The sequence below is a fragment of the Physella acuta genome, unplaced genomic scaffold, assembly GCF_028476545.2.
Source record: "Physella acuta isolate Inbredline_101_S28 unplaced genomic scaffold, ASM2847654v3 ptg001943l, whole genome shotgun sequence".
In the NCBI taxonomy this organism is placed as follows: domain Eukaryota; kingdom Metazoa; phylum Mollusca; class Gastropoda; family Physidae; genus Physella; species Physella acuta.
The window spans coordinates 1-25,649 of NW_026733448.1; the positions used below are offsets into that span (position 1 = coordinate 1).

The window sequence follows — 25,649 nt, forward strand, 5'->3', positions numbered from 1 at the left end:
AGAATCTTCCTTCGAAAGTTTATATTTTCTAAATGCGAAGAGAGTTTTAAGAAAAGGCTTTTCTGTATTTTTAATAAGGAAAATATGTTCAGTAATTCAAAACTCAGCCGGTAGCAGTTTGAATCGGGAACAGTTTTTCAGTATTTAAAAGTTTAGTTTACAGCCTAACTGTTTGAATAAATAAATAAGAACAGCGTTTCGTATTTTTTAAATCAGTCCAACATTAGAACAGTTTGAATTATTAACAATCGGCAACAAGCAAGTTTGTATAGTTAGCAGCCATGGTTCTTTCATTTGGCTTGCCGCTGTCAAGATATGAAGCTCTCAAGATATGCAGGTTGATTTCGTGGCAGATAAATCTCTCATCGTTACTAGACCATTAAGTTTCTGAGTGGTGACACAATCAACTTCCCAACCAACCAGAACCACATTACGCTTTTGTGTTTAAATCAGCTCAATACAGTTTTATAACCAGAGGTTCTTCCAGGCATCTCTTCGGGGGGGGGGGGGGGGCAGCGCCCAGCTGAAGAAAGCCTACAGCCCCCTCCCCCTAACGAAATAGAATTTATATAGAAAACATACTTTTACCAGTGTCGCCCCCCCCCCCCCTCTCGATAATAGCAACAGCCCTCCCCCCCCCCCCCCCCGGAGGAAAAAGCCTGGAAGAAGAAACACTGGTTGTGACTTTATCAGGTCGTTTCACGTGTGAGTTTTCGTTGTCATATTTTCTTGTAATATGATCAACTTGCCTCCATAGTGAATTACGTGTCTTTATTTGGGAATCTACAGAAGGTTTATGAAAAATCTATTTGATCAATTCTAAAATAATTTTTACCATTGACATTTTTAAAAAGTACTTCAAGATTTAATAAAACTTCCACACGACAAATACATGCAGCAAAGCTCAACTTGTAAAGTAATGAGGAAGAAATGATGTTTTAATATTACTACAAATCTGATACTCAAGAAAAAAAAGGAAGATAAAGTAAATAAAAACAGTATTTTTCAAGAATATTTTTGTGCCGATTTGCAAGACGTTTGTGACTCTGTGATGTCCATGTATTTTTAACCAAAATAATTAAAGCTAATGAATTTTAAAATGCATTTATTTTTATTTTTTCGGGGTTAATTTTTTTAGAATTTACCCACGGAAATATTTAAAATTCATTTAACTCTTTTTGCCTTAAAAATATTTAATATATTTTGCACGAAATTCTTCATATATAATAGAATTTATAACAGATTACTATTTCAAAGTATTAAATAAAAGTCGAATAAGTTTTGTTTTATTTTTAAATATAATCAGTGCGTTTGATTGTCGGGTAAAAAATTTTCTTTTACGATTTTCATGAGAATTCAAACAATATTTTTTTTACAGTTTGAAGTAAGTAATGCACAAAACAAAAAAGATTTTCAATGTGCAACCTTATTTAATCAAAGTTTCTGTTAAGTTTTCGTACATTTATTGAATATTTTGTACGAGGCCGCCCCGCGGCAATATCATACGCCGCTATTTAGTTGTTTTATTTTCTACTTTTCAGTAATTCATAATTTGTGAATTCGACAGTACCAATGCTGCCACTGAAAATATTTGCTTTAAGACACTATCAAGTAGGGTCGTTAAGAACGATACTACCCCCACCCTCCTTTCCCCCAACCCCTACCCTACCCCCCCCCCCCCCCGTGAAAGCAGCCTCTCTCTTAGTTTACCTCTCCTAAGTTTAAAATCATTTTCAAACTAAATTATCTGCCCCTAATAGCCGTCACTAAACCCGGCTCTACTATTGTAAGCATTTAGCGTGAACCACAGCTCACCAGAACATGTAGGGGTGGGGTGGTAGGGAGCGCGCTTACAGCTTGTTTTCTAGCGTCTCCAAGTAGAGAATTATATATATATATATATATATATATATATATATATATATATATATAGAGAGAGAGAGAGAGAGAGAGAGAGAGAGAGAGAGAGTAAGCATTTAGCGTGAACCACAGCTCACCAGAACATGTAGGGGTGGGGTGGTAGGGAGCGCGCTTACAGCTTGTTTTCTAGCGTCTCCAAGAAGAGAATTATATATATATATATATATATATATATATAGGAGAGAGAGAGAGAGAGAGAGAGAGAGAGAGAGAGAGAAAGAGAGAGAGAGAGAGAAAGAGAAAGAGAGAGAGAGAGAGAGAGATTATAATATGTTTATATATTTTTTTCATGATCATTGATAAACAAAACATATTAATTTTGTTTGTTTTATTGAACACAATCACTTGTTAGTTTTTTACGTATTTGTTGTGTTAGATCTTCAAAAACATAAAACAAAAAATGAGCTTATACTTTATCCAAATGATGAACCTTAATTCAATAGCTCTATTGAAAACCTTTTGACCTATTTTAACAGCTTCGTTATATTGTTATACACAGCAGTGTTTCTTCCAGACTTTTTTCTCCAGGGGGGAGGAATGGGGGGGGGGGGCACTTGAAATTTTCGGACAACTTAAATTTCCGGGGGCCGGATACAGTAATAGGATAAAATTACTATATAAATTCCTTTTCGTTCGGGGGGACGGTAGACTTTCTTGGGGGGGGGGGGTAGAGGGGGTCTGCTCCCCCGAAAATATGCCTGGAAGAAACTATGATGCACAGACTGACAAACTTACATTATTCGATTAGCTGCACAACCATACACAAACCATTCTATTACAATGTCCACACCACCCCTATTCCACCCTGTCTTCAGAAACATTAGCCCCGAACACCCCATTTCTCAACATGTTAAGCGTATAAATTATTTAATAAAGAGAAATTTCCATAACGAATTGCTTTTTTTTTTTTTTGGTTTTTTTAGACACAGCTTCAACCGTTGACACTGTCTGTGTGAACTTTGCGTCATAGATTAACAACAGCTTGGTTTATTTCTTATGCATGCCGTATCGGGTCTTTGATCAGCTTTTGCAGCAGAACAAAGAGCTGACAAGAACACAAAGAGCAGCTTTGAAAAAGTACCCTTGACATATTTAAATAACGACCATTGCCTGAATGCTAGAGCGATTGTGTGATTCATTAGGTCGCTCTGAAAAAATATGTGTCGGGGTCAGACATAGAAATCAGGAGTCGCACAGGGAAAGGAAACGGCATTTGATCGGGTTGAGTTCGGTTTAGTCGCCTGAAACAGTTAGACGCCTCTGTGACCCAGAGGCGTAGCGGGGGCAGGGTACATATGTCTTCGGGCGCCGACCTTAGGGGGCGCGAAAATGGATTGTAAAAACAAATTAAAATCTCATTTTAGCTGCAGTTTTGCATTATAAATATAATGTATGGGGGGGTGAAAGTTGAAAGTTTGACGGTGGGTGCAAATTGAAAGTTTGAGGGGGGGGGGGGGTCGCAAATTGATAATTGAAAGTTTGTCCCTGGGCGCCGGGAAGGGTCGCTACGCCTCTGCTGTGACCACCCTGTTGAGTACCTGACTCGAGTCGACTGGGCATAGTGCTGCCCTGTTTTACTTTAGGTCTATTACCTTACTCAGCGTATACCTAGGTGTGACATTAATGTCGCTCTACACCAGAGGTCTCCAAACTTTTCAGTCCGAGGGCCGCATTAATTATCAAATTTTAGTTCGGGGGCCAGTTTCTTCGAGGCATGTCTTTGATTTTTCTGGGCAAAGTTCCTCAGCCATCACCAACAAACAATTTTTCCTTGGACAAAAAGATCTCAGCGGGCCAGATGAGAGGACTTCGCGGGCCGCATCCGACCCGCGGGCCCCAGTTTGGAGACCCCTGCTCTACAAAATTACGGCCTGTCCCGTTTTGGTGCTGAGGTGGTGAAGGGTGGGGGAGGGGTGTGATAACCAACTCAGAGTGACCTAAGAGTCAGTTTTTTTTATAAGTTGCAGTTGTATTATGACAATAATTTGTTTACAGAGGGGTCCTTGCCTACGCCACAGTGTCTATTTATGTATGTCAAGAAAGTTTAGGCCCAGGGGGTGGGATATTTCAAGAAATATTCTGGACTCCTTGGCTTACTGGATATTTGTGATCGACATAACAATCACAGGTAAGAGACACAGTCACCTGCGGTACAACCCCTTTAAGCAGGCAGGTATAGACGTGGTAGACTCCGGCTAATAAGCGTTGTGAGATAAACATCCGTTACAGACTCAAGCATCCATAACAACTCATCGAGGGAATTGAAATTCAAACAAACGCTTCATGCTTAAATAATTTCCTGTATTTAAATTAGAGCAGATTAATCAGTTTTACTTGTATGTCGTTTGAAGCATTCAGTTTGTATCACTTGAAATTATTGGAGGTTTATTTTGAAATGCATTTTACCCATTGATATAATAACACATAGGCGGTTGTTGAATGTGTCAGGTATTGAAGTAACTGAAACAGCGCGTTCAATTATGAATAACCGAAAGTGCTTTGTGCTAAGCATATGGAAACCAATTTATAGAAATAGAAACATGCGTCGTACAGTTGGAGCATTAACTCAAAATGGCCAACAGCTTAATCCTCGTGCTGGTTTTCCATTTTGTGTCAGGTACAGTAAGATATTTAAAATATTGAATGTTATTAGTAAATTCGATTTGTTTGACCAAAACAAAACAACAAATGTACATGTGATGTATTTAGCTTAGAATGTTTTGTATAACAAGGTGATGTGGTGTTATCTACAGGCAAACACAAGTTATTGTTTAAAAAGTGTCCATAGTTTTAAGTTTTAGATAGAACATTGGCTAGAAAAAAAAACGTTTAAGATTTTATATAGCAAATAACAGAGTTAAATCGTGCAAATATCAAAATACATTAAACAGTGTTGAATTATTTTTTTTAGAATTGTAATTTTTTTTGTGTTTAAGGTTTAGGAGCAGATTGAAATAGATCTCAGGGTGTTTTTTTTAAATTAATAGAATGATAATTTTTTATTTAAAGTTAAGTTCCAATTTAGTTTTTCGAACACATCTCAAATAAGCTTCACGTGTGATAGATAGAGTAGCGAGGTGTACAAATGAGAAATTGTGTTTTGGGGTTTGTAGACTACTTGGGACTTTCTACAGGGCTATCTCTCATTCGAAAACAACACGTATCAGATCAGACTACATTAATAAAACTACATATACAAGCTCTATTAAAATATATTTTATCAATATTTTCAAACTTAAAATAAATAAGAATGAGCGGTAGAATGCACGATTGCTTAACCGAAAGTCTTGAGTTCGATTCGGGCTGGATGCTCTATTTCCTCCTAAAGTTCACCCAGCTCTGACCTGAATCTGAGTTAAGTTAGGGAAAGTAAAAGTGGCTGCGCATAACATTACCTACACAATGGCTTCATATTATAAGATTATAAAAATATTTGAACATTATTTAGTATTAACTGAAAACTCCGAAATATTAGTAACATTTTTACTTTCAACTTTTTAGTGAGCTTCCTTTCGTGTGAGTTCCAGGAGTTAAACTTCCAGATTCAAAAGGCCAACGAGATCACGGTGCTAGCTCTGGATGTGTCTCGCACAGCGACGGGAATGGTAGATTGTGCTAGTCAATGTGCTCTACGAAAAAATGAATGCTTCAATTTTATTTTTGATGACTCAAACCAACAGTGCATTCTGGGTATGTTACGTTTTGTAAAAAGAATTCTCTATTAAGCGCTTATTTAAAAAAAACATATTTACTTGCCCAAATATATGACGTTCAGTGTGCGACAATTCCTTCTTCTCTCTGCCCAGGCTACTGGTCAGTCCCTTGGTCAGCCGTCACGGACACCCAAACCCAACTTCACAAGACCACGGCCTCTCTCTACTCATCCGACAAATTTTGTAACGTCACAGAACCGATAACTCCGGTCGGAGCAGGGAGGATGAGTTCCTGTAACACCTCGGCTTGCCTTAGTAAGATTTTCATTTTTTTGTTCTTTGTAAGGGTTTGGATAAAATTTACTTTTAATTACAACAATATGCAAAATTATTTTGCGCGGAAAATTTTTAATTGGAATTGAATAGTCCCTAAAATAAAAAAATGGCAATAAAAAAATATAAATAGAGACCTTTAATAATTGTATCCAACTATGTTTTGTATATATACTGTCATAAAATAATACATTCAGTTATAGTTATACCTTTACACATTTATCATTCAATGTTATTCCAGCGCAATCGTGAACGAAATTTCAAGTCCTAAAATAAGTGGATTTAAAATCAATTTCAATGTCGGATAATTCTAAACGAAGATTTTATTGTTGGGAACTTCGGAAAGTTCTCTGTCTTTTTTTTTTCTTTTTTGGTAAAAAAAATTATTTTACTTTCAAAACGCAAAGGAAAAAGAGAGATTATATTATTTTTTCTAGCTGTGTTTATTATTTTGCTAATTTCTTTGTGAATACCCATCTTAATTTTTGAGCATTAACTATTAAGGAAAGAAAGAGCAGTTTAATTGTTTTTAAAAATTCCAGCGTTCATAGAAGTAGGAAGCGACACGACCTTGAACCTGAACAGCCCGAATGTGTACAGGTCATGTAAAGACGTCACGGACACAACACAGCCAAGACAACTGGTCAAGCTGACGTCAGGACTGGTGGTCATGTGCGACACACAGACAGACGGCGGAGGGTGGACGATTTTTCAGCGTCGCGTTTCCGGAGCCATCGGTTTTAACCGGAATTGGACTGAATACAGAAATGGGTTTGGGGACTACGGTGTTGGGGATTTTTACCTGGGTAATGAAAATATTCACTGCATCAGTTCCAAGGCTAGCCATGAATTACGTATTGATATGGAATACAAGGGAATCAGCTACTACGCATTGTATTCTTTTTTCAAACTGTTTTCAGAGGAGGATGGATATAGACTTTCCGTGAGTGGTTTTGGAGGCAATGTATCTGATGATTCTTTATCGTTTAAGAGTAATTATCAGCAGTTCAGCACATACGACAGGGACAACGACATTGACTTTTTCAGACACTGTGCCAATCGCTACAAGAGCGGTTGGTGGTTCTCGTTTTGTCATGACGTCAACCTCAATGGCATCTGGGGCAGCAAAACATTAGGAGAATCCATCGAATGGCTTTCTATTACTGGAGAATGGGACAGCCTTGAATTCACTGAGATGAAAATACGACCACTACATTAAGACTGGAAATATTTGATTAAAATTTAAGATTTGGGATAAACTTTAAGTACTATTACTACTATTGAAAACGCATTAGCTTTTTTTATACTGAAAAAAAAAAAATGAAAATACAATCACTATTTTGAGACTGGAAATATTACCTTAAAATTTAAGATTTTGGATAAACTTACTACTATTGAAAACACAATTTTTTTATGTGATACTAAAGAAACTATGAGATTACGACAATTGCATTGAGACTGGAAATATTTGATTAAAAATTAAGATTTGGGATAAACTTTAAGTATTATTACAACTATTGAAAACACAATAGTTTTTGTATGTGCTACTGAAGAAATTCTAAAAATACGATCACTGCATTGAGATTGAAAAAAAAAATGTGATTAAAAATTGACGCTTTGGGATAAATTTTAAGTTCTATTGTTACTATTGAAGACAAAATAAATATTTTATTTAAAAAATGTGATACCTAAGAAATGATGAAAATATAACCACTTCCATGAGATTAAAAGTTTGATACTTTAGAATTACACAGGGCTTACAATATTTTCATCGTTTGAATCCATTAATTAAAAAAAATATTTTCATTTTCGAGAAAAGGTAAATAAAATTGATATTTATTTAAATAAATTTGACAATTGGATACATTTATCAATGTTGAAATATGGATGTCCATTTTTGGTTTGATGGACTTAAAATCGAATGTTTTATTCTTTTCTGTAAAAAGATTAATCATTAATATGCTCTTAACCTAGCTAACAATTAATTTGAGGAAAGTATTGAAAAAGAGCATTGTCAATGCAGAAATATTGAAAAATTAATTGAAAACTTCGTGCACGTATGGTAGAAATTGTTTTTTTTTCTTCTTTTTTTTAAAGTCAATTGGGACCATTACTATTAGAAATTAAATAATTAAATATAAAAAATGTGATCAATCCGACATCATAAGAAAAAATAAGAATATTTAAGATGGGATAAACATCTGAGCAGAGGAGGGAAGGGGGTTCTGAGTGGTAAAAAAAAGTTTGCTATGCTCATTGACTGACTTAGCAAACTAGTCTCTACACGCACTGATTAGACGTTGGCGTAGAATTACATAAATACTTATTTGTTTCTAAAGAGCACCGCAGGAGAAGAACAGTGTTTCTCCCAAAACTTTTTTCTCAGCGGGGATGGGGGGGGGGGGACTAAATCTAAATTTTCCGGGAGGGGGCGGACATTATTAAAAGTACATATATTTTCTATATAAATTCCATTTCGTTCAGGGGAGGCGGTAGAAGATTTGCCTGGAAGAAACTCTGGAGAAGAACAACACCAGTATTTTGTAAAATTGATTGAAAGATTCTTATAAAGGAAGAAATATTGTATAAATTATAGACTACACGTTTTTATTATCAATTTTTCCTAAATTTTGCTGTATAGTTTCTATAACACTGATATCACTTGCTTTGTGTGCATTGTTTCTCTAATACATCGCTATTTCAATAAATCAAATGTAAGTTTAGAGATTAGCCTAACATAAAGTTTGAATGTGAGAATTAATGTTTTATTGTAAAGCCGCAAAAGTTATCTTAGCTTTTATACTATTCTTGTGGTATTCATTTTATAACAATATTATTAATGTGTACATTTTTAACATCACTTTTTTCATCTTAAATTAACAACGTTTTAATTAGTTATATTGTTCTCTAGTTTTTCATCTTATATTATTAAAGAACAAATCGTTGTTTAACCTTTTACTATAATACTGATTTGTAAAGATTATTATTAAAGAATAGTATTAATTATTACTAAATTGTAAAGAAATTATAAATCTTATTTGTACGCGGAAACCGTTTTCGTAATAATTTTAGCTATAGTTACTGTTTTAAATTTGTAACCAGCCACAGTCCTCAAGAGATGCATAATGTTTTCATGTACAAGACATATGTGTTTGACTTAATAGAATTACGTCGAGAACTAGGACATTTCCGGTTCAGGAATCCCAGGATGGACGAAGGCTATAGAAGCAACTCCAAAAAGAAAAGTAGGCTGAAATCAGAGTTAACGGCATAAAAGGCGCATAAGTTGACACGTAATACTTAAGTCTGTTGGAGGAAATCCCGTCCTACATTACAAATAAGAACAAAAAAGAAGAGGTACCAGCTCACATCAACCAATGAGGCATCGGCTAACTTGCATTATGGGAGAAACATCCATAACAGACGGAGGTATCCATGACAAGCTATCAAGGGAATTGAAAATCAAACAAACGTTCCTTGCTTAAGGAATTCTCTGTATTGAAATTAGCGTAAAGTAAACAGTTTTATTTGGATGTCGTATGAACCATTCAGTTTATATCACTTGAAAAAGATTGTGGATTCTTTTATAATCCAGTTTACCCATGAATATAATAACACATTGGCGATTTTGGAAAGTGTCAGGTATTGAAGTATCTGAAACAGTGGTAGCAACTGCGCTCAATTATTGATAAATGAAAATGCTTTATGCTAAGCACATTGAAACCAATTTATAGAAATAGCAACTGATGTGACTTGCAGTTGGAGTGGAAACTTAGAATGGCCAACAGCTTACTTCTCATGATGGCTATCAATGTAGCATCAGGTAGGCCTACAGTAAGATCTTTAAAAATGTTGAATGCTGTTTGTAAGTGTCGGTTGTTTTCATTAGTTTAATTAAAACAAACTAAAACGATTTACAGGTGAGATTTATTCAGCTTAGACTGTTTCAGAAAACACATGTGGTTTTACCTACCTGAAGAAACAAGTTATGCTATAGGCCTACAGACTTAGAAACCAAATCTGTAACGAATTTAGATCGAGCATTAGTCAGAAGCAAAAACGTTAAAAAATAATGTTACATAGAAAAGAATAGAATTTAATTGCAACACTATCTGACTACTTAAGATTTTGTTACATAAAATATTTTTTTTACAATTATGATCTAAGAGCAAATAAAATAGATATTTTTCATTAAAGGTTTAGCCAATTTAGTTTTTTCGGAAAATGCATGCAAGTAAACTTCACAACTGTTAGAATGAGGATGAGATATACAAATACAAAATTGTATTATGGATATGACATAAAGCTTTTACAAGGCTATCTCTCATTCGAAGACAACATTTTTCAGCGAACTCAAATCATAATACTTACTACGCTATTATAATATTATTTATATTTTTTAATATAAATTGTAAATTAAAATTAATAATACGAGTGGTTATGCACGCGATTGCTTACCCCAACGTCTTACTTCAGAGTCTCCAATCTTTGAGCCCCCCCCCCCCCCCCGCCCCTGCTTTGGCCTGAATCTGAAACAAGTTAGGGAATGTATAGTAGCTGAGCATATTATCGAGTACACTGTGGCTTCCTATTATAAGATCATAAAAGCTCATGAAAATTGTTTCATATATATGTTGAGAACTCCTAGTGGTACAATTTTTACTTGCAACTTCTTATGGAGCATCCTTTCCTGTGAATACACAGTGGCTTCCTATTACTAAATCAAAAAATTATGAAAATTGTTTCATATGAACTGAGACCCCTCAAACGGTGTCAACGTTTTACTTGCAACTTTTTTGTGAGCTTCCTTTCGTGTGTGTTCATAGTGGCTTCATATTATTAATCATAAAACAAAATTATGAAAAATGTTTCAATTTTCAGCCAACTCCTAAATAGTGGTAAAAATTTTACTTCCAACTTTTTAGTGAGCTTCCTGTCGTGCGAGGTCCGAGAGTTTGACTTCACCATCAAAGAGGTCAGTGAGGTGACGTTGTTGGCACTGGATACGTCTCAGACAGCGACCGGGTTGATCGACTGTGCTCATCAATGTGCTCTTCGGGAAAATGAATGCTTCAATTTTATATTCGATGTATCTAACTATCAGTGCATTATGAGTACGTTATTTTTTTTAATACTTTAAAAGTTTAGTTTATAGAAAACAGAACATAATATAATTTAAATAAGGTTTTAAAGTATTTTTTTTCCTTCTTCATTTTTTGTTACTGTAATTTGGAAAAGACTTACCCCAACTCAAATTTACTCAATTAAGTGTCAACTTGTTATACGAAATGTGAACCGCTGATTTCTATTTTTCTATCTGTATTTGTTTCCATAGCTTTTGTCCACACTATTTTTTTTTGACTACATTCATTTCACAGGGGGTGGCGTGGTCGAGTCGGTATAGCTCATGGTTGCCAAAAGTATCGAGTTCGAACCCTTGGGCAGATGAGGCTCATTAGCTTCTAGGAGAGACAACTCCAAAATCAAACATCTGCTGCCTTGCAGTTTGATCTTGGTTGGACAAAGGCTGAAATCGTATACGGAACGTCAAAATTTTTAATTTAGCCCCCACCCCACAAATAAATCATGCCCTTTGTTCAATCCCCGTTGTATTTATAATGTCCGTAAAAAGGAGGGCGTGTCTATTGAATATTGTTCTCGGTCTTTGTTTCTAACAAGAACATATTATATAAGCAGGACATAGCTGTATTCATTACATCTGTATAGGCAAGTGTATTTAGTATTACAGTGTCAAATACGTAGGTATACGCAGAGGTGTAGCGAAGGCGGGGCATGGGATGCTGACCGCACAGGATGATAACATTTAGGGGTGACATCACGGCAAAAAAAATTGAAAATTATATAGAAACAAATTGTTTTTTAATAACAGATAAGTCAATCAACGACAGTAGAGCCATGACACCAAAATCTAATGACTTACGATGAAAACGATGCTTTTTCCACAAGAATTAATAGGTGGATTATGCGCACAAATTAACGCCATTACACAAAATGGGAAGGAGATGTCACCATCGTATATATATATATGTTTTTCGGGGGATGAGGGATGACACCATGAGGTCCCGAACCGGGTGTCACCTTTCCTCGCGACGCCACTGTGTATACGTGTATCCGTTTACGATCATAGAACGTTAAGAACGTTATGAATTCATCTTCTATCCACTCAGGCTACTGGTCAGTCCCTTGGTCAGCTGTCACGACAACCCATATCCAAACCGACAAGACCACGGCCTCTCTCTACACAAATGGCGGGTTTTGTAACGTCACAGAACCGATCACTCTAGTAGGACCAGGAAGGATGAGTTCCTGCAACACGGCTGCTTGTTCGAGTAATGTCACTGTTTTTTTTATGTCTTTTGATAAAATATTATAAAAACACATTGTCATGCAAGATTATTTTAGACGGAAGTTATTACATTGGAAAAGAATAATTGAAGTCCTTAGAAGCAGAAGAAATCTAAATAAAAATTTTAAGCTTTTATGCGTGTGAAATCGTGATTTGTGTCAAAGCGGTCATAAAATTTGCATTCTGTTATGATTTTACAACTCGACATTAATTGTTATTGCAATGCAAATGTGGAGAAATTTCTAATTCTAAAATTATTTTTTAACATGTTTTCAATATTGTCATTTGTCGGAAAATTCAAAACGAAGCTTTTTTTTTTTTACAAAGAGATCGAAAAGTTCTGTGCCTTTTTGGTAATTAAAATAATTTTATACTCAAAACATTAATATGGAATAAGAGTAAGCCTACCTTTTTACCTGTATTTTCTATTCCGTCAATTTCTATGTTAAAGCGTGTCTTAATTGTTATTTTAAGCGGTAAAATATAAAGCAAACAAAATGTATGATCTCTTTTTAAAATTTCAGCGTTTATAGAGGTTGGCAACAACCCAACCTTAGACCTGAACAGCCCGAATGTGTACAGGTCATGTAAAGACGTCACGGACACAACACAGCCAAGACAACTGGTCAAGCTGACGTCAGGACTGGTCGTCATGTGTGACACACAGACAGACGGCGGAGGGTGGACGATTTTTCAACGCCGCGTTTCTGGAGCCGTCGATTTTAACCGGAGCTGGGCGGAATACAGAAATGGGTTTGGGGACTACGGTGTGGGGGATTTTTACCTGGGTAATGAAAATATTTTCTGCATCAGTTCAAAGGACAAACACGAGTTAAGGATTGACATGAAATACAATGGGGAAAGCTATAACAGAAGTTATTATTCTTTCCAAATTTTTTCGGAGCAGGAAGGATACAGGCTTTCTCTACGCGACTTTATAGGCGACTTGTATTGAACTGATTCGTTAACATTTAAAAGCAATAACCGTAAGTTTAGCACCTACGACAGAGACAATGACGAAGACCTTTCAAGACACTGTGCCAATGAATACCACAGCGGTTGGTGGTTCTCGTTTTGTCATGACGTCAACCTCAATGGCATCTGGGGCAGTAAAAAGTTCGGTGAAACCATCGAATGGCTTTCTATTACTGGAGAATGGGACAGTCTTGACTTCACTGAGATGAAAATACGACCACTGCATTGAGACTGGAATAATTTCCTTAAAATTGACGCTTTGGGATAAACTTTAGGTTCTATTGTTACTATTGAATACAAAAAAAAATTATTTTATTTAAAAAATGTGATACTGAAGAAAGTATGAAGATAAAACCACATTTAAGAGACTAAAATTTTGATAATTTAGAATAAGACAAGGCTTACAATCTTTTCATAGAGACTAAAATTAAATCGTTTGAATTCTTTTATTAAATATTTGTATTTATGAAAAAAGGCAACACATTGATAATTAATTTTTTTTTTTTAATTTAATCTATATATTTTGAAATACGGATGTCCACCTTTGGGTTAATGGACTGAACATCGAATTAATTACTCTTTTCTGTAAAAAGATTAACATGGCTAACAATCAATTAATAAATTAATTTGAGGAAAGTATTAATAAAGAAAATTGTCCATGCAGAAATATTAAAAATTGAGTAATAACTTCGAGTACGTATGGTAAAAATTGTTGCTTTTTTTTTGTCCATTGGACCTTATCTATTTAAAGTTGAATAATTAAATATAGAAAATTTGTTCAATCTGACAACATCAGAAAAATATGAATGTTTAAGATGGGATAAACTTGTGAGCAGAGTAGGAAAGGGGGTACTTAGTTCTAAGAAAAGTTTTGTTATGCTCATTGACTGACTTAGCAAACCAGTATTTATATGCACTGATTAGACGTTGGCACAGAATTACATAAATACTTCTTTTTTCTAAAGAGCACCACAGGAGAAGAACAGTGTTTCTTCCAAAACTGTTTTCTCAGCGGGGATGGGGGGGGGGGGGGGGCACTTGAAATTTTCGGGGGGGGGGGGGGGGACTAAATCTAAATTTTTCTATATAAATTCCATTTCGTTCAGGGAAGGTGGTAGAAGATTTGCCTGGAAGAAACTCTGGAGAGGAACAACACCAATGTTTTTGTAAAATTGATTGAAAAATTCTGGTAAAGGAAGAAATATTGTATAAATTATAGACTACACGTTTTTATTATCAATTTTTCCTAAATTTTACTGTATAGTTTCTACATCACTGATTTTACTTGCTTTGTGTGCATTGTTTCTCTGATACATCGCTATTTCAATAGATCAAATGTAAGTTTAGAGATTAGCCTAACATAAAGTTTGAATGTGAGACTTCATGTTTTATTGTAAAGCCGCAAAAGTTATCTTAGCTTTTATACTATTCTTGTGGTATTCATTTTATAAAAATATTATTACTATGTGTACATTTTTAACATCACCTTATCAATGTTTCAATTTGTTATATTGTTCTCTAGTTTTTAATCTTAAATTATTAAAGAACAAATCGTTGTTAAAATATTTACTATAAGAATGTTTTGTAAAGATTATCATTAAAGAATAATATTAATTCTTATTAAATTGTAAGAAATTGTAAATTTTAATTGTACGCTGAAACTGTTTTAATAATAATTTTAGCACACGTTTTGTAATTGTATGTAACCCTTCTAAAAAAATTTAAAAAATTAAAAATGTATTGTTACCTCCCTTCGCAAACGCTTTGTAAAGTGTGAGATCCGTGTGAAATTCATTCCGCTCAAGTTGCATTTAATATAATGTATTAGGTGCCTATGTATAAAAATTGTTTTCAGTTTAGCTTACAAAAAATAAGATTCACAAACATAACAAGGAAGTATAACACACATTGCTAAGTCATGCGTAACAAAATAACTAGATGCTATTTTAAGTGTTTGATTAAGACACTCTCAAAATGCATCAACACAATATATATATTTACAGAAGACTCATTTCAGTTGAAATAAGGAATACGTACTCATATAAGCACATGAGGTAAATCACAATACTTTTTTAAAAATTATTGAAGCAGAATAGGCCAACTTATTAAAGTAAAGCCTACTTCTCCAAATAAAATATAAAGCCATTTTAATATATATACATCCATATATAGTTTGTTTTATAAAAATGTCGATATGACGACATCATACATTGTTGTATCATAGGAGGCACCTTTAGATTATCGAGTGAACGGTGTCAAATTGGGGGGGGGGGGGGGTGGGAGAGAGTTAAAGCGGATAAAAATGACAAAACGCTGTATTTCTCCATTCAAATTCATCAAATGTTCAAGAAAAATTGAGGTAAATTTTCCAGCGATTTTCGGTACTTCTAATCTACACAGACTCACATGGACAACGATACGTCACTCTCAACGACCCCGCCTATCAGCTAAAAACAAAACGGTACAGTCAGTGGCGTAGCGAGGGCGGGGTGGAGGTTGCGGATGTCACCATTTAGGGGGGTGACACCAAGGCAAAAATTGCAAAATGTACAGAAGAAAATGTGTCAGTTTCATTAATGATTAATTAAAGTTAAATAGTTTTTTAAAGTACAAATTGACTACTATTACAAGGGGGTAGGGGTGACACCATGACGTAAACGTGTGCTAGCTATAGTGAAAACAATGTGACATCCAACTATATTATTAACAGTCTATAGACAAATTTCGTTACTTTTAAGTCTACAGTGATTAAAGCTTATAAACGTACACGTACGAATATGTGGCACATATTTAAATTATAGGCCTATGTAGGCTGACACACACTGATATATATATATATATATATATATATATATATATATATATATATATATATATATATATATATATATATACTTTGTTTCATGGGAGGGGACAGCACGTTATGCCGCACCAGGTGACACCCGACCTAGCGACGCCACTGAGTACATTGTTCATCTGGTCAGCGTTCAATAGAATAGTTTGACCGGTAATCGGTAGCATGTCTCGTACTTGAAAAATAGGCCCAGCTGGTCGTCCTGGTAGTAAAATAAGACACCAAAACATGACTAAATAAAATACAATTCTACTAACTACAGATCTGATAATTCTACAAAAGTTTCTGGGATTTTTTGGGGGGTTCCCTATTCGACAATATAGACTTGCGCGTAGAGACAGTTCGTCACTTGACATAGTCCGCTACAATTTTAAAGTTTTCACACATTTATTTTGTAAATCTGGAAAAAAAATGCAGAAGCATAACTAAATACTTTATAGTAAATTTTTTAATTAGTTATTTTTAATTACATTTACATTTTGGGCTCCCTCCCCCCGTCCCCCCTCCCCCCCCACATAATCGGTCACTCATCCCTCTCATTACTTGCAATTCCCCCAACCCCCTCCCCCGTCTCTCGAATGCAGTTGCCGATGCCGCAAGTACCCTACGCAGCCGTTCTTTTAGTGTTTTTTTTAAATCAGAAATTATTGCATTGCCATCGGAGACGAATGTTTCTGGAAATTTTGAACGAAATCGTTAGAAAAGGGTACACAATTGAGTTTAAAAAATTGTCCACAAACCCACAAACAAAAACAAACATACACACATTGTAAATAAATTAAAGCTTATGAAAATTATAATTAGAGCTTTCCTAATCGTTCTTTTTTTACCTCTGAATCCGATCAACTGATCTAAACCTAGAAGACTGGAGATATTGTATTTTTTTCTACAGCGATTTGAATGATAAAGAGCATTCGATGAAACTTGTTTTTTTTTTAAAGACACGCTAGCGTTTTATCAAACGAAAATGCTAATTATTTTAAAATTATGTGCATAAAACTGAACATCGTTATAGCTATGTTTAGAAATTGATTTAATCTCTTATCGTCATATCGACGACCTCGCTCAACGTCTGCGTATGTTGAGGTGTCGTAATAATAAACACAATCGTTGGACGTTGAAGTGGTTGTTGCGTGTATAGATTTCCCTCCATACTGTTCGTGGAGTTTAAAATATTTAGACATGGGCCACGGGCAGATGCTATCACAAAGATCGTGTGGTTCTACGCGAATGTTTTTACTTGCGATGTATTAGTAGAAACTTTTGCGTTGTGATGTTCAATGGGTGCAATATAACTAGAGGTCAATGTACAGATGAACTAGAGGTCATTGTACAGATGACTGGAGGTCATTGTACAGATGACTGGAGGTCATAGTACAGATGACTGGAGGTCATTGTACAGATAACTAGAGATCATGTTACAGACGAATTATAGGACATTGTGCAGAGGAACTAGAGGTCATTGTACAGATGAAGTAGAGGTCATTTCAGAGATGAAGTAGAGGTCATTGTACTTGTACAGATGACTGGAGGTCATTTTACATATGAATTAGAGGTAATTTAAAGACGAAGTAGAGGTCATTACACAGATTTACTAGAGGTCATATCACAGATGCATTACAGTTAATTATTCAGATCAACTGGAGAATTTTTATAGAAGAACTTGGGGTCATTCTGAAGATAACAGGTCATTGTACATAGAATTAGAGGTCAGTGTATATATAACTAGAGGTCATTGTACAGATGAAGTAGAGGTCATTGTTCAGATGAAACAGAGGTCATTGTACAGATAACTAGAGGTCATTGTATGGATGAACTGGAAGTCATTTTACAGATGAATTAGAGGTTATTTTACAGATGAACTATAGGCCATTGGCACAGTTGAACTGAAGGTCTTTGTACAGATGAACTAAAGTCATTGTAGAGATGAAGTAAATGTCTTTATTCAGATAATCTAGAGGTGCTTTTACAGATGAAATAGAGGTTATTGTTTAAATGACTGGAGGTCATTGTACAGATGAACATGAACTGTAGTTCATTGGTCAGACAAATATTTTGTCATTACCGCTTAGTTGCACTCAATGACAGATGTACTGGACGTTTGTATATTACGTAGAAGGTTGAGTTGCCATGTCATCCAAGGAAATCGTGTGCAAAACTAAACAAAATGGCCTTCGCTTTAAAAAAAATTGTTTTTCATATAAGTTAATACATTATGGCCGTACGACATGTAAAATATTCTTTTTGTAGTACTTAAAATTGTAAAGTTTCTTTGAAATCCCGTATTGTTATATTTGAAATTATTAAGGGTTTCTTTTGAAATTTCATTTTCCTCACTGATAGAATTACTCAAAGAGGCTTTGAACTTAGGACTTATCTTGCTGATCCGAGCATCTTAAGCGGCTTGTTTGCACTCATTTATTTATAAACAATGTAGATAGCTAAAAAGTGAAAATACAGTGCGTAGATGTAACGACGAATGAGAGATTCAGTAGGCGACCGAACACAGAATGATTAACAACCTTTTTTTCCTGTTGGCTATCCATTGGCTCTTAGGTACTGTAAGACCTTTAATGTTTGTTTCTAATTTGTTTAAAATTCATTACCATAGTTTAATCTTACCAAATAAAACGAATTGAACTGGATTTCTTGATATGTCTTAAAAGGATTATAAATACAAATACAGAAAAAAATAAAATGGTCACTTTTTTTCAACAGAGGTCCTGCCATTTCTTTGCAAATGTGCGGCGTGCGTTTAGTACGCCAGGCTGAGCAATATAAAATAATATTCGATGTCGACTTAGAAGGCGTTTTCCCATAGTGTTTGCAGCGGTTTCCTCATAAATTGATTACAATATGGCATTATGTTGTCCACAGAACTATTCGTTTACTGGTATGTGGCAGAGTTTCTTCCAGGCATCTCTTCAGGGGGGATTAGCCCTTCCCCCCCCCCCCCCCAAGAAAGTCTACCCCCCCCCCCACCCCCGAACGAGATGGAATTTATATAGTAAACATACTTTTACTAGTGTCCGCCCCCCCCCCTAAAATATCAAGTGCCCACCCCACCCCCCTCGGAGAAAAAAGTCTGGAAGAAACATTGGTATGTGGACGTCCATATAAATATAATGGCGTAATTCCAATTATATATATTTATATATAAATATATATATATATATATATATATATATATATATATATATATATATATATATATATATATATATATATATATATATATATATGTGTGTGTGTGTGTGTGTGTGTGTGTGTGTATATTTGGGTTCCCAAATAAATGCGAAATCGGAAAACTGCGCAACAGAAAATTGCGAAATTAAAAAAAATGCGCAAATGCAAACTCATTATACTAATACACTTTAACTTTGCCAAATTCGGTAGAAATATATTTTATTATGCAGTGTACATGTAATAAAGTTAAGTTCTCCTTCCAAACCGTACATGAATCAGGTATCCATCAAAGACGGTCTACTGACTTGAACCGGGATTCGAACACTAGACTTACGGGTATAGCAGTATAGCTAACCATAACCTTTGTCTTTCCATAAACATATTACAAGACAGCAGTTATTTGATTATGGAGTTTTCTCTCCTTAATGAGGCCTTCCCCACTTCTTTTGCAATAATAGTTAAAAAAAATATGAACGGTCAAGAAATACTTGCAATACCCTATACGGAACAGGTTATCATAAAGGATGTTTTGTATCTTGTCTGTTGAGATCAATCTGTTCTGAAAACTAAGTAAATTAGATCTACGTTTTTTTCTCGAGTTCGAACCCTCGAGCAGATGAGGCTTATTAGCTGAGGACAGCCACTCTTATTGGAGAAACAACTCCAAAATTAAACATCTGCTGCCTTATACTTTGTTCTTGGTTGGACAAAGGCTACGGAAGCAAATCCAAAAAGAAAAGCAAGCTGAAATTGGAGTCAATGGCATCAATGGCGCACAACCAATTGACACGTATACATAATTGTGTTGGAGGGGATCCCTTCCAAAACTAAAATTAAGAACGCAGAAAAAAAGAAGAAAAAAGATCTCCGTTTTAAAAATAAAATGCTTCCAACCAATATCCTAAAAAAAAATTTTCCGGTTACTAACCAGCAATGCCTAAGAAGATAATCTATCGGTCTATTTTAACTTTTTTAAAATTAAAACTAAGCATTTATTCAAAAATATAATACCATAATTTTTTTTCCATATGCTCTTACCCTGCAGTGAATTTTCTTGAGTGCAACATTCGAGAGTTCGACTTCCAGAGACAAGATCTTAATGTGGTAACCATTCTACCATTGGGCGAGTCCATTACATCCACGGGGGTGTTGGATTGTGCTAACAAATGTTCACTACGGGTGAACGAATGCTTCAACTTCATCTACGATAAATCTAGCCACCAGTGCATTCTGGGTAGGTTAATAGGTGTAATAATTAATTAACCGTTAAAGGGATATGAATAAATGATGTTTTTTTTTAATTAGCGAAGTCTAAACATGGCTGAAATGGCCAGCAAAAGCAAACATAACAAGATTAACTAAATTTTATTTGATTTATTAGGATAGTTGTAAAGCTTTTTACTTTCTCGTATATACGAAGTATAGAGAAAGTATTGTAATCGTGCAAAACAAAATCGAGATTTTTACAAATCTCGACGTTTTACACCTCACTGATACGGAAAAACATAATTTTGCAATCTTTTCCGTATGTCTGTGTGTGTGTCTGTGTGTAAAGACGATTACTTGAGTACCGTTACAGCTAGGTTGATGAAATTTCATAAATAAGTATTTTATCAAAATCGTAGATCCGTATCAACTTTTGAGCGATTTCCGATAACCGGAAGTGGTACTTTTTCTACTTTGAATTTTTCAAAAGCCTATAACTTGAGTACTTTTTCAGATAAATAAATGAAATTTCACATGTAAGTAAAAGATCTAATTCTCTACCTTCTGTCAAATTTTGAGTAATATCCTTTGACCGGAAGTACTAATTTACGCTATTTCCGATTTCTCAAAAAAACGCACGTAAATTTATAAAGTACTAATAATGTCCCGCACTATTATGCACATTTTATTAGGGCGTTGACATTGTGTGCAATTCTTTTTTTTTTACGAGATTCCATTCTATTATAAAAAGTTTAAGTAATTAAAAATGGATTACAAATATTGTCTATGTCCTGAGTTGCCATCCCTCGTAGTTTTATATTAGAATATCCGAGAAAGTTTAGGGGAGATCACTCCCGGTTTATTTAAGTTGAGATTACTTGTTTAAGGGATGGAGTGGCCTAGCTTTTAACTCTATATTGCTAGCCTGAACGTTTTTTAATCATACACGTTGACATCACGGTGAATGTTTGTGCTCCCACAGCCTACTGGTCAGTACCACGATCAGCTGTCAAGTCACCCCTGACCCAGATACAAATGAACTCTTCCTCTCTCTTCACAAACCGGAAGTTTTGTAACGTGACAGAAACGATAACTCCAGTTGGGGGAGGCAGAATGAGCTCCTGCAATACTTCGGCTTGTCTGAGTAAAACAATTTTAACTTTGGGTGTCTGAGTAAAACAATTTTAACTTCGGGTGTCTGAGTAAAACAATTTTAACTTCGAGTGTCTGAGTAAAACAATTTTAACTTCGGGTGTCTTAGTAAAACAATTTTAACTTCGGCGTGTCTGAGTAAAACAATTTTAACTTCGGGTGTCTGAGTAAAACAATTTTAACTTCGGGTGTCTGAGTAAAACAATTTTAACTTCGGGTGTCTGAGTAAAACTATTTTAACTTCGGCGTGTCTGAGTAAAACAATTTTAACTTCTTCGTGTCTGAGTAAAACAATTTTAACTTCGGGTGTCTGAGTAAAACAATTTTAACTTCGGGTGTCTGAGTAAAACAATTTTAACTTCGGCGTGTCTGAGTAAAACAATTTTAACTTCGGCGTGTCTGAGTAAAACAATTTTAACTTCGGGTGTCTGAGTAAAACAATTTTAACTTCGGCGTGTTTGAGTAAAAAATTTTAACTTCGGCGTGTTTGAGTAAAACAATTTTAACTTCGGGTGTCTGAGTAAAACAATTTTAACTTCGGCGTTTCTGAATAAAACAATTTTAACTTCGGGTGTCTGAGTAAAACAATTTTAACTTCGGCGTGTTTGAGTAAAAAATTTTAACTTCGGCGTGTTTGAGTAAAACAATTTTAACTTCGGGTGTCTGAGTAAAACAATTTTAACTTCGTGTGTCTGAGTAAAACAATTTTAACTTCGGGTGTCTGAGTAAAACAATTTTAACTTCTGGTGTCTGAGTAAAACAATTTTAACTTCGGGTGTCTGAGTAAAACAATTTTAACTTCGGGTGTCTGAGTAAAACAATTTTAACTTCTGGTGTCTGAGTAAAACAATTTTAACTTCGGGTGTCTGAGTAAAACAATTTTAACTTCGGGTGTCTGAGTAAAACTATTTTAACTTGAGTAAAACAATTTTAACTTCTGGTGTCTGAGTAAAACAATTTTAACTTCGGGTGTCTGAGTAAAACAATTTTAACTTCGGGTGTCTGAGTAAAACTATTTTAACTTGAGTAAAACAATTTTAACTTCTGGTGTCTGAGTAAAACAATTTTAACTTCGGATGTCTGAGTAAAACAATTTTAACTTCGGCGTGCCTGAGTAAAACAATTTTAACTTCGGGTGTCTGAGTAAAACTATTTTAACTTGAGTAAAACAATTTTAACTTCGGCTTGTCTGAGTAAAACAATTTCAAAGAAACATTTTTACTACATTTTATTTAAAGTATTCATTTTTTGTAACAAACAGGATCCTCTTTTAATCACTAGATGCAGTTTAGATTATTTTAATTAGATAAGTCCATTAAAAATGGAATATTATGTTTTTTTAAAGAGTATGTTGTAAATTTTCTCATCCTGTTCCCGTCTCTTGAGGACCGTGGACCCAGGGGATAGGTTAGTCCCCTGAGAGTCTGTAATAAATTTCCTCAAATTATTATATGACTTTGAGGCTGAAGGGAAACTATCATATTAATCCTGTTAGTTGCGGATTTAGAGCCCATGTTGTCATGGTAAATGTGCGTTTAAATTGCAGAGTCCCCCCGAAAAAAGTCCACCTCCCCTGAACGAAATGGAACTTATATAGAAAATATATACTTTTAACAGTGTCCCCCGCCCCCCACGGAAATTTTAGTCCCCCCCCCCAATATGTTTCAAGTGCCCCCCTCCCCCCCCCCCTTCCGGAGAAAAAGTCTGGAAGAAAAACTAGCTGGATGGACTCAGGGACTACTTACAGACTCGAGTTTGTCATCAGAAGTCCGGACGTTTGATTAACAGTCGTAAGCTCTAGCATTCAACCAGCCGTCCATATTATACTACCGCGTACATTCATTTTACTGTACGACATCAATGTAATATTTAGGAATATAATTTTTAAATGTGTTAAAAATGAAGAAAAACAATGGTAATCGCAAGTTCTTTAATTGAAGTTCTTTCTTTTACTAACATCAATATTGTGATTAGATTTTCCTTTTACGTATTTACTTCCAAAGTTGTTTAATTTTTTGGCTATTATTCCCAGCATATATAGATGTGGGCAGCAACCCAACTTTGGACCTGAAGAGCCCGAATGTGTACAGGTCATGTAAAGACGTCACGGACACAACACAGCCAAGACAACTGGTCAAGCTGACGTCAGGACTGGTGGTCATGTGCGACACACAGACAGACGGCGGAGGGTGGACGATTTTTCAACGCCGCGTTTCCGGAGCCGTCGATTTTAACCGGAGCTGGGCGGAATACAGAAATGGGTTTGGGGACTACGGTGTGGGGGATTTTTACCTGGGTAATGAAAATATTTTCTGCATTAATTCCAAAGCCAGGCATGAGCTACGGATTGACATGGAATACAAAGGAAACAGCTACAACGCAATTCACAGTTCTTTTGATTTTTATTCTGAAGCGGATGCATACAAACTTTCCGTGAACGGTTACGGTGGCAACACTTGGGACTCTCTGACAGTTCTCAACAATAACCAAAAATTCAGCACGTACGATAGGGACAACGATGAGAGCAACGAGGAAAACTGTGCACTAAAATTCGTGAGCGGCTGGTGGTTCTCACATTGTCACAGCGCGAACCTGAACGGCATCTGGGGGAGCACGGGCTACGGCACGGGGCTTGTGTGGATCTATGTTACCGGACCGTTTGATAGCGTCAGCTTCAGCGAGATGAAGATCAGACCGCTACCTTAAATCTGATGGTGTCAAAACTTGGGTTCCCGGAAAATAGTGCAGAAGTTAAAAACTGCGCAATTTTTAAATTGCGCAAACAGAAAACTGCGCTAACAAACATTGCGTAAACAAACAAAAAATGCGCAAATACAAATTTATTTTTAAAATACATTTTTTTCAAAGAATTTTCATACTACATTTTAAATGTGATCATTCTTTGTTAAAATATTGGAATTATTGATTTAAAACATAAAGTTCTCATGCGCATTTACATGTGCGCAATGTTCCATTGCGTAAATATCCGTTCCGCGATATTTTGGTAACCTAAAGTTTGAAAACGTGAACTCTTTAAGTAGGTGAATGATAAAAAGGTCACAAATTCCGACTCCTAAAAGTAAAAATCTCGCGAGTTCTTCTAGTTCATAGACTGAAATCATGAAAATGTAACGATTGCATGTAGTTAATTGTATGCAATTTCTTCAGGTTATTTTTTCAGGAAATTTTTCGTCTTATTATTGCTGGCTTATTGTAAGCCAGTTTCATTTCTATAAAATTTTTCAGCCAATTAGTTTGGCAATTTAGGGCAATTTTAGCCAATTATTTTAGACAATTTTAGTAAATTCTTTTAGGCGATTTGTAGCCAATTATTTAATGTAAGTTTTAGTCAATAATTTTAGGCTATTTTAGCCAAATTATTTTATGCAATTTTAGGCTATTTTTAGCCAAATTATTTTAGGCAATTTTAGCCAATTATTTCAGGCAATTTTAAGCCAAGTATTTTGGACATTTTTAGCAATCTTTTTTTGGCATTTTTAACCAAATCTTTCAAACTTATCTTTTAACCAATCATTTCAACCAACTTTTTCCGCCAAGTATTTCAGGAAATATTTATAGTCAATTATTTTAGTGCAATTATTTCGCTTTACTGAATTTGTGTCTAAAATTTAATACAAAATAGTAAATCACCTAAACTTGACCCAAGTTTCCTAATATAAAGAGGTTAGCGGTAAATTCAGCAAAATCAACCAAGTTAGCTAACTTTGTAGATGATAATTTTTTTTAAATACTATCCCGTTATTGATTGGCTATTTAACTATATTGTTTATTTGGATGAAAACAATGTTTACAAAGGCTACAACAATTTTTAAAAATCTATACGCTTTTAAAAATTAAGTAAAAGGTTATCAGCGAATACTCTCTAAAATGTCTTTTATTTTTAATATTTGATAATTCTTCTATATCTTCATCGTTCTTAATTGTAATTTTGGAAGGGATTTCCACCTACACAATAAATTATTACGTGTCAACTAGGTATTCG

General features: G+C 35.0%; 2 protein-coding genes across 2 annotated transcripts; both read left to right on the plus strand.

Annotated features, from left to right (window-relative positions):
- Positions 1-4,491: 4,491 nt before the first annotated feature.
- LOC131931314 (microfibril-associated glycoprotein 4-like) lies at positions 4,492-7,125 on the plus strand. The gene is made up of 3 exons (XM_059288063.1): positions 4,492-4,537; positions 5,422-5,610; positions 6,449-7,125. The coding sequence occupies exons 1-3, from the start codon at positions 4,492-4,494 to the stop codon at positions 7,123-7,125; spliced, it is 912 nt and encodes a 303-aa protein (XP_059144046.1).
- A 2,558-nt stretch (positions 7,126-9,683) lies between these two features.
- LOC131931316 (ficolin-1-like) lies at positions 9,684-24,352 on the plus strand. Its single transcript, XM_059288068.1, has 4 exons — positions 9,684-9,729; positions 10,832-10,885; positions 20,334-20,522; positions 23,679-24,352. The coding sequence occupies exons 1-4, from the start codon at positions 9,684-9,686 to the stop codon at positions 24,350-24,352; spliced, it is 963 nt and encodes a 320-aa protein (XP_059144051.1).
- Positions 24,353-25,649: the final 1,297 nt, after the last annotated feature.

What these genes read in the sequence shown, in the direction of transcription:
- LOC131931314 (XM_059288063.1), top strand. Translation starts at nt 4,492, where the DNA reads ATGGCCAACAGCTTAATCCTCGTGCTGGTTTTCCATTTTGTGTCAG. An exon ending in GGTTTTCCATTTTGTGTCAG is followed by an intron (nt 4,538 to 5,421) that starts GTACAGTAAGAT and finishes TCAACTTTTTAG; the next exon opens with TGAGCTTCCTTTCGTGTGAG. An exon ending in AAACCAACAGTGCATTCTGG is followed by an intron (nt 5,611 to 6,448) that starts GTATGTTACGTT and finishes TAAAAATTCCAG; the next exon opens with CGTTCATAGAAGTAGGAAGC.
- LOC131931316 (XM_059288068.1), top strand. Translation starts at nt 9,684, where the DNA reads ATGGCCAACAGCTTACTTCTCATGATGGCTATCAATGTAGCATCAG. An exon ending in GGCTATCAATGTAGCATCAG is followed by an intron (nt 9,730 to 10,831) that starts GTAGGCCTACAG and finishes CCAACTTTTTAG; the next exon opens with TGAGCTTCCTGTCGTGCGAG. An exon ending in TAGCCACCAGTGCATTCTGG is followed by an intron (nt 20,523 to 23,678) that starts GTAGGTTAATAG and finishes TATTATTCCCAG; the next exon opens with CATATATAGATGTGGGCAGC.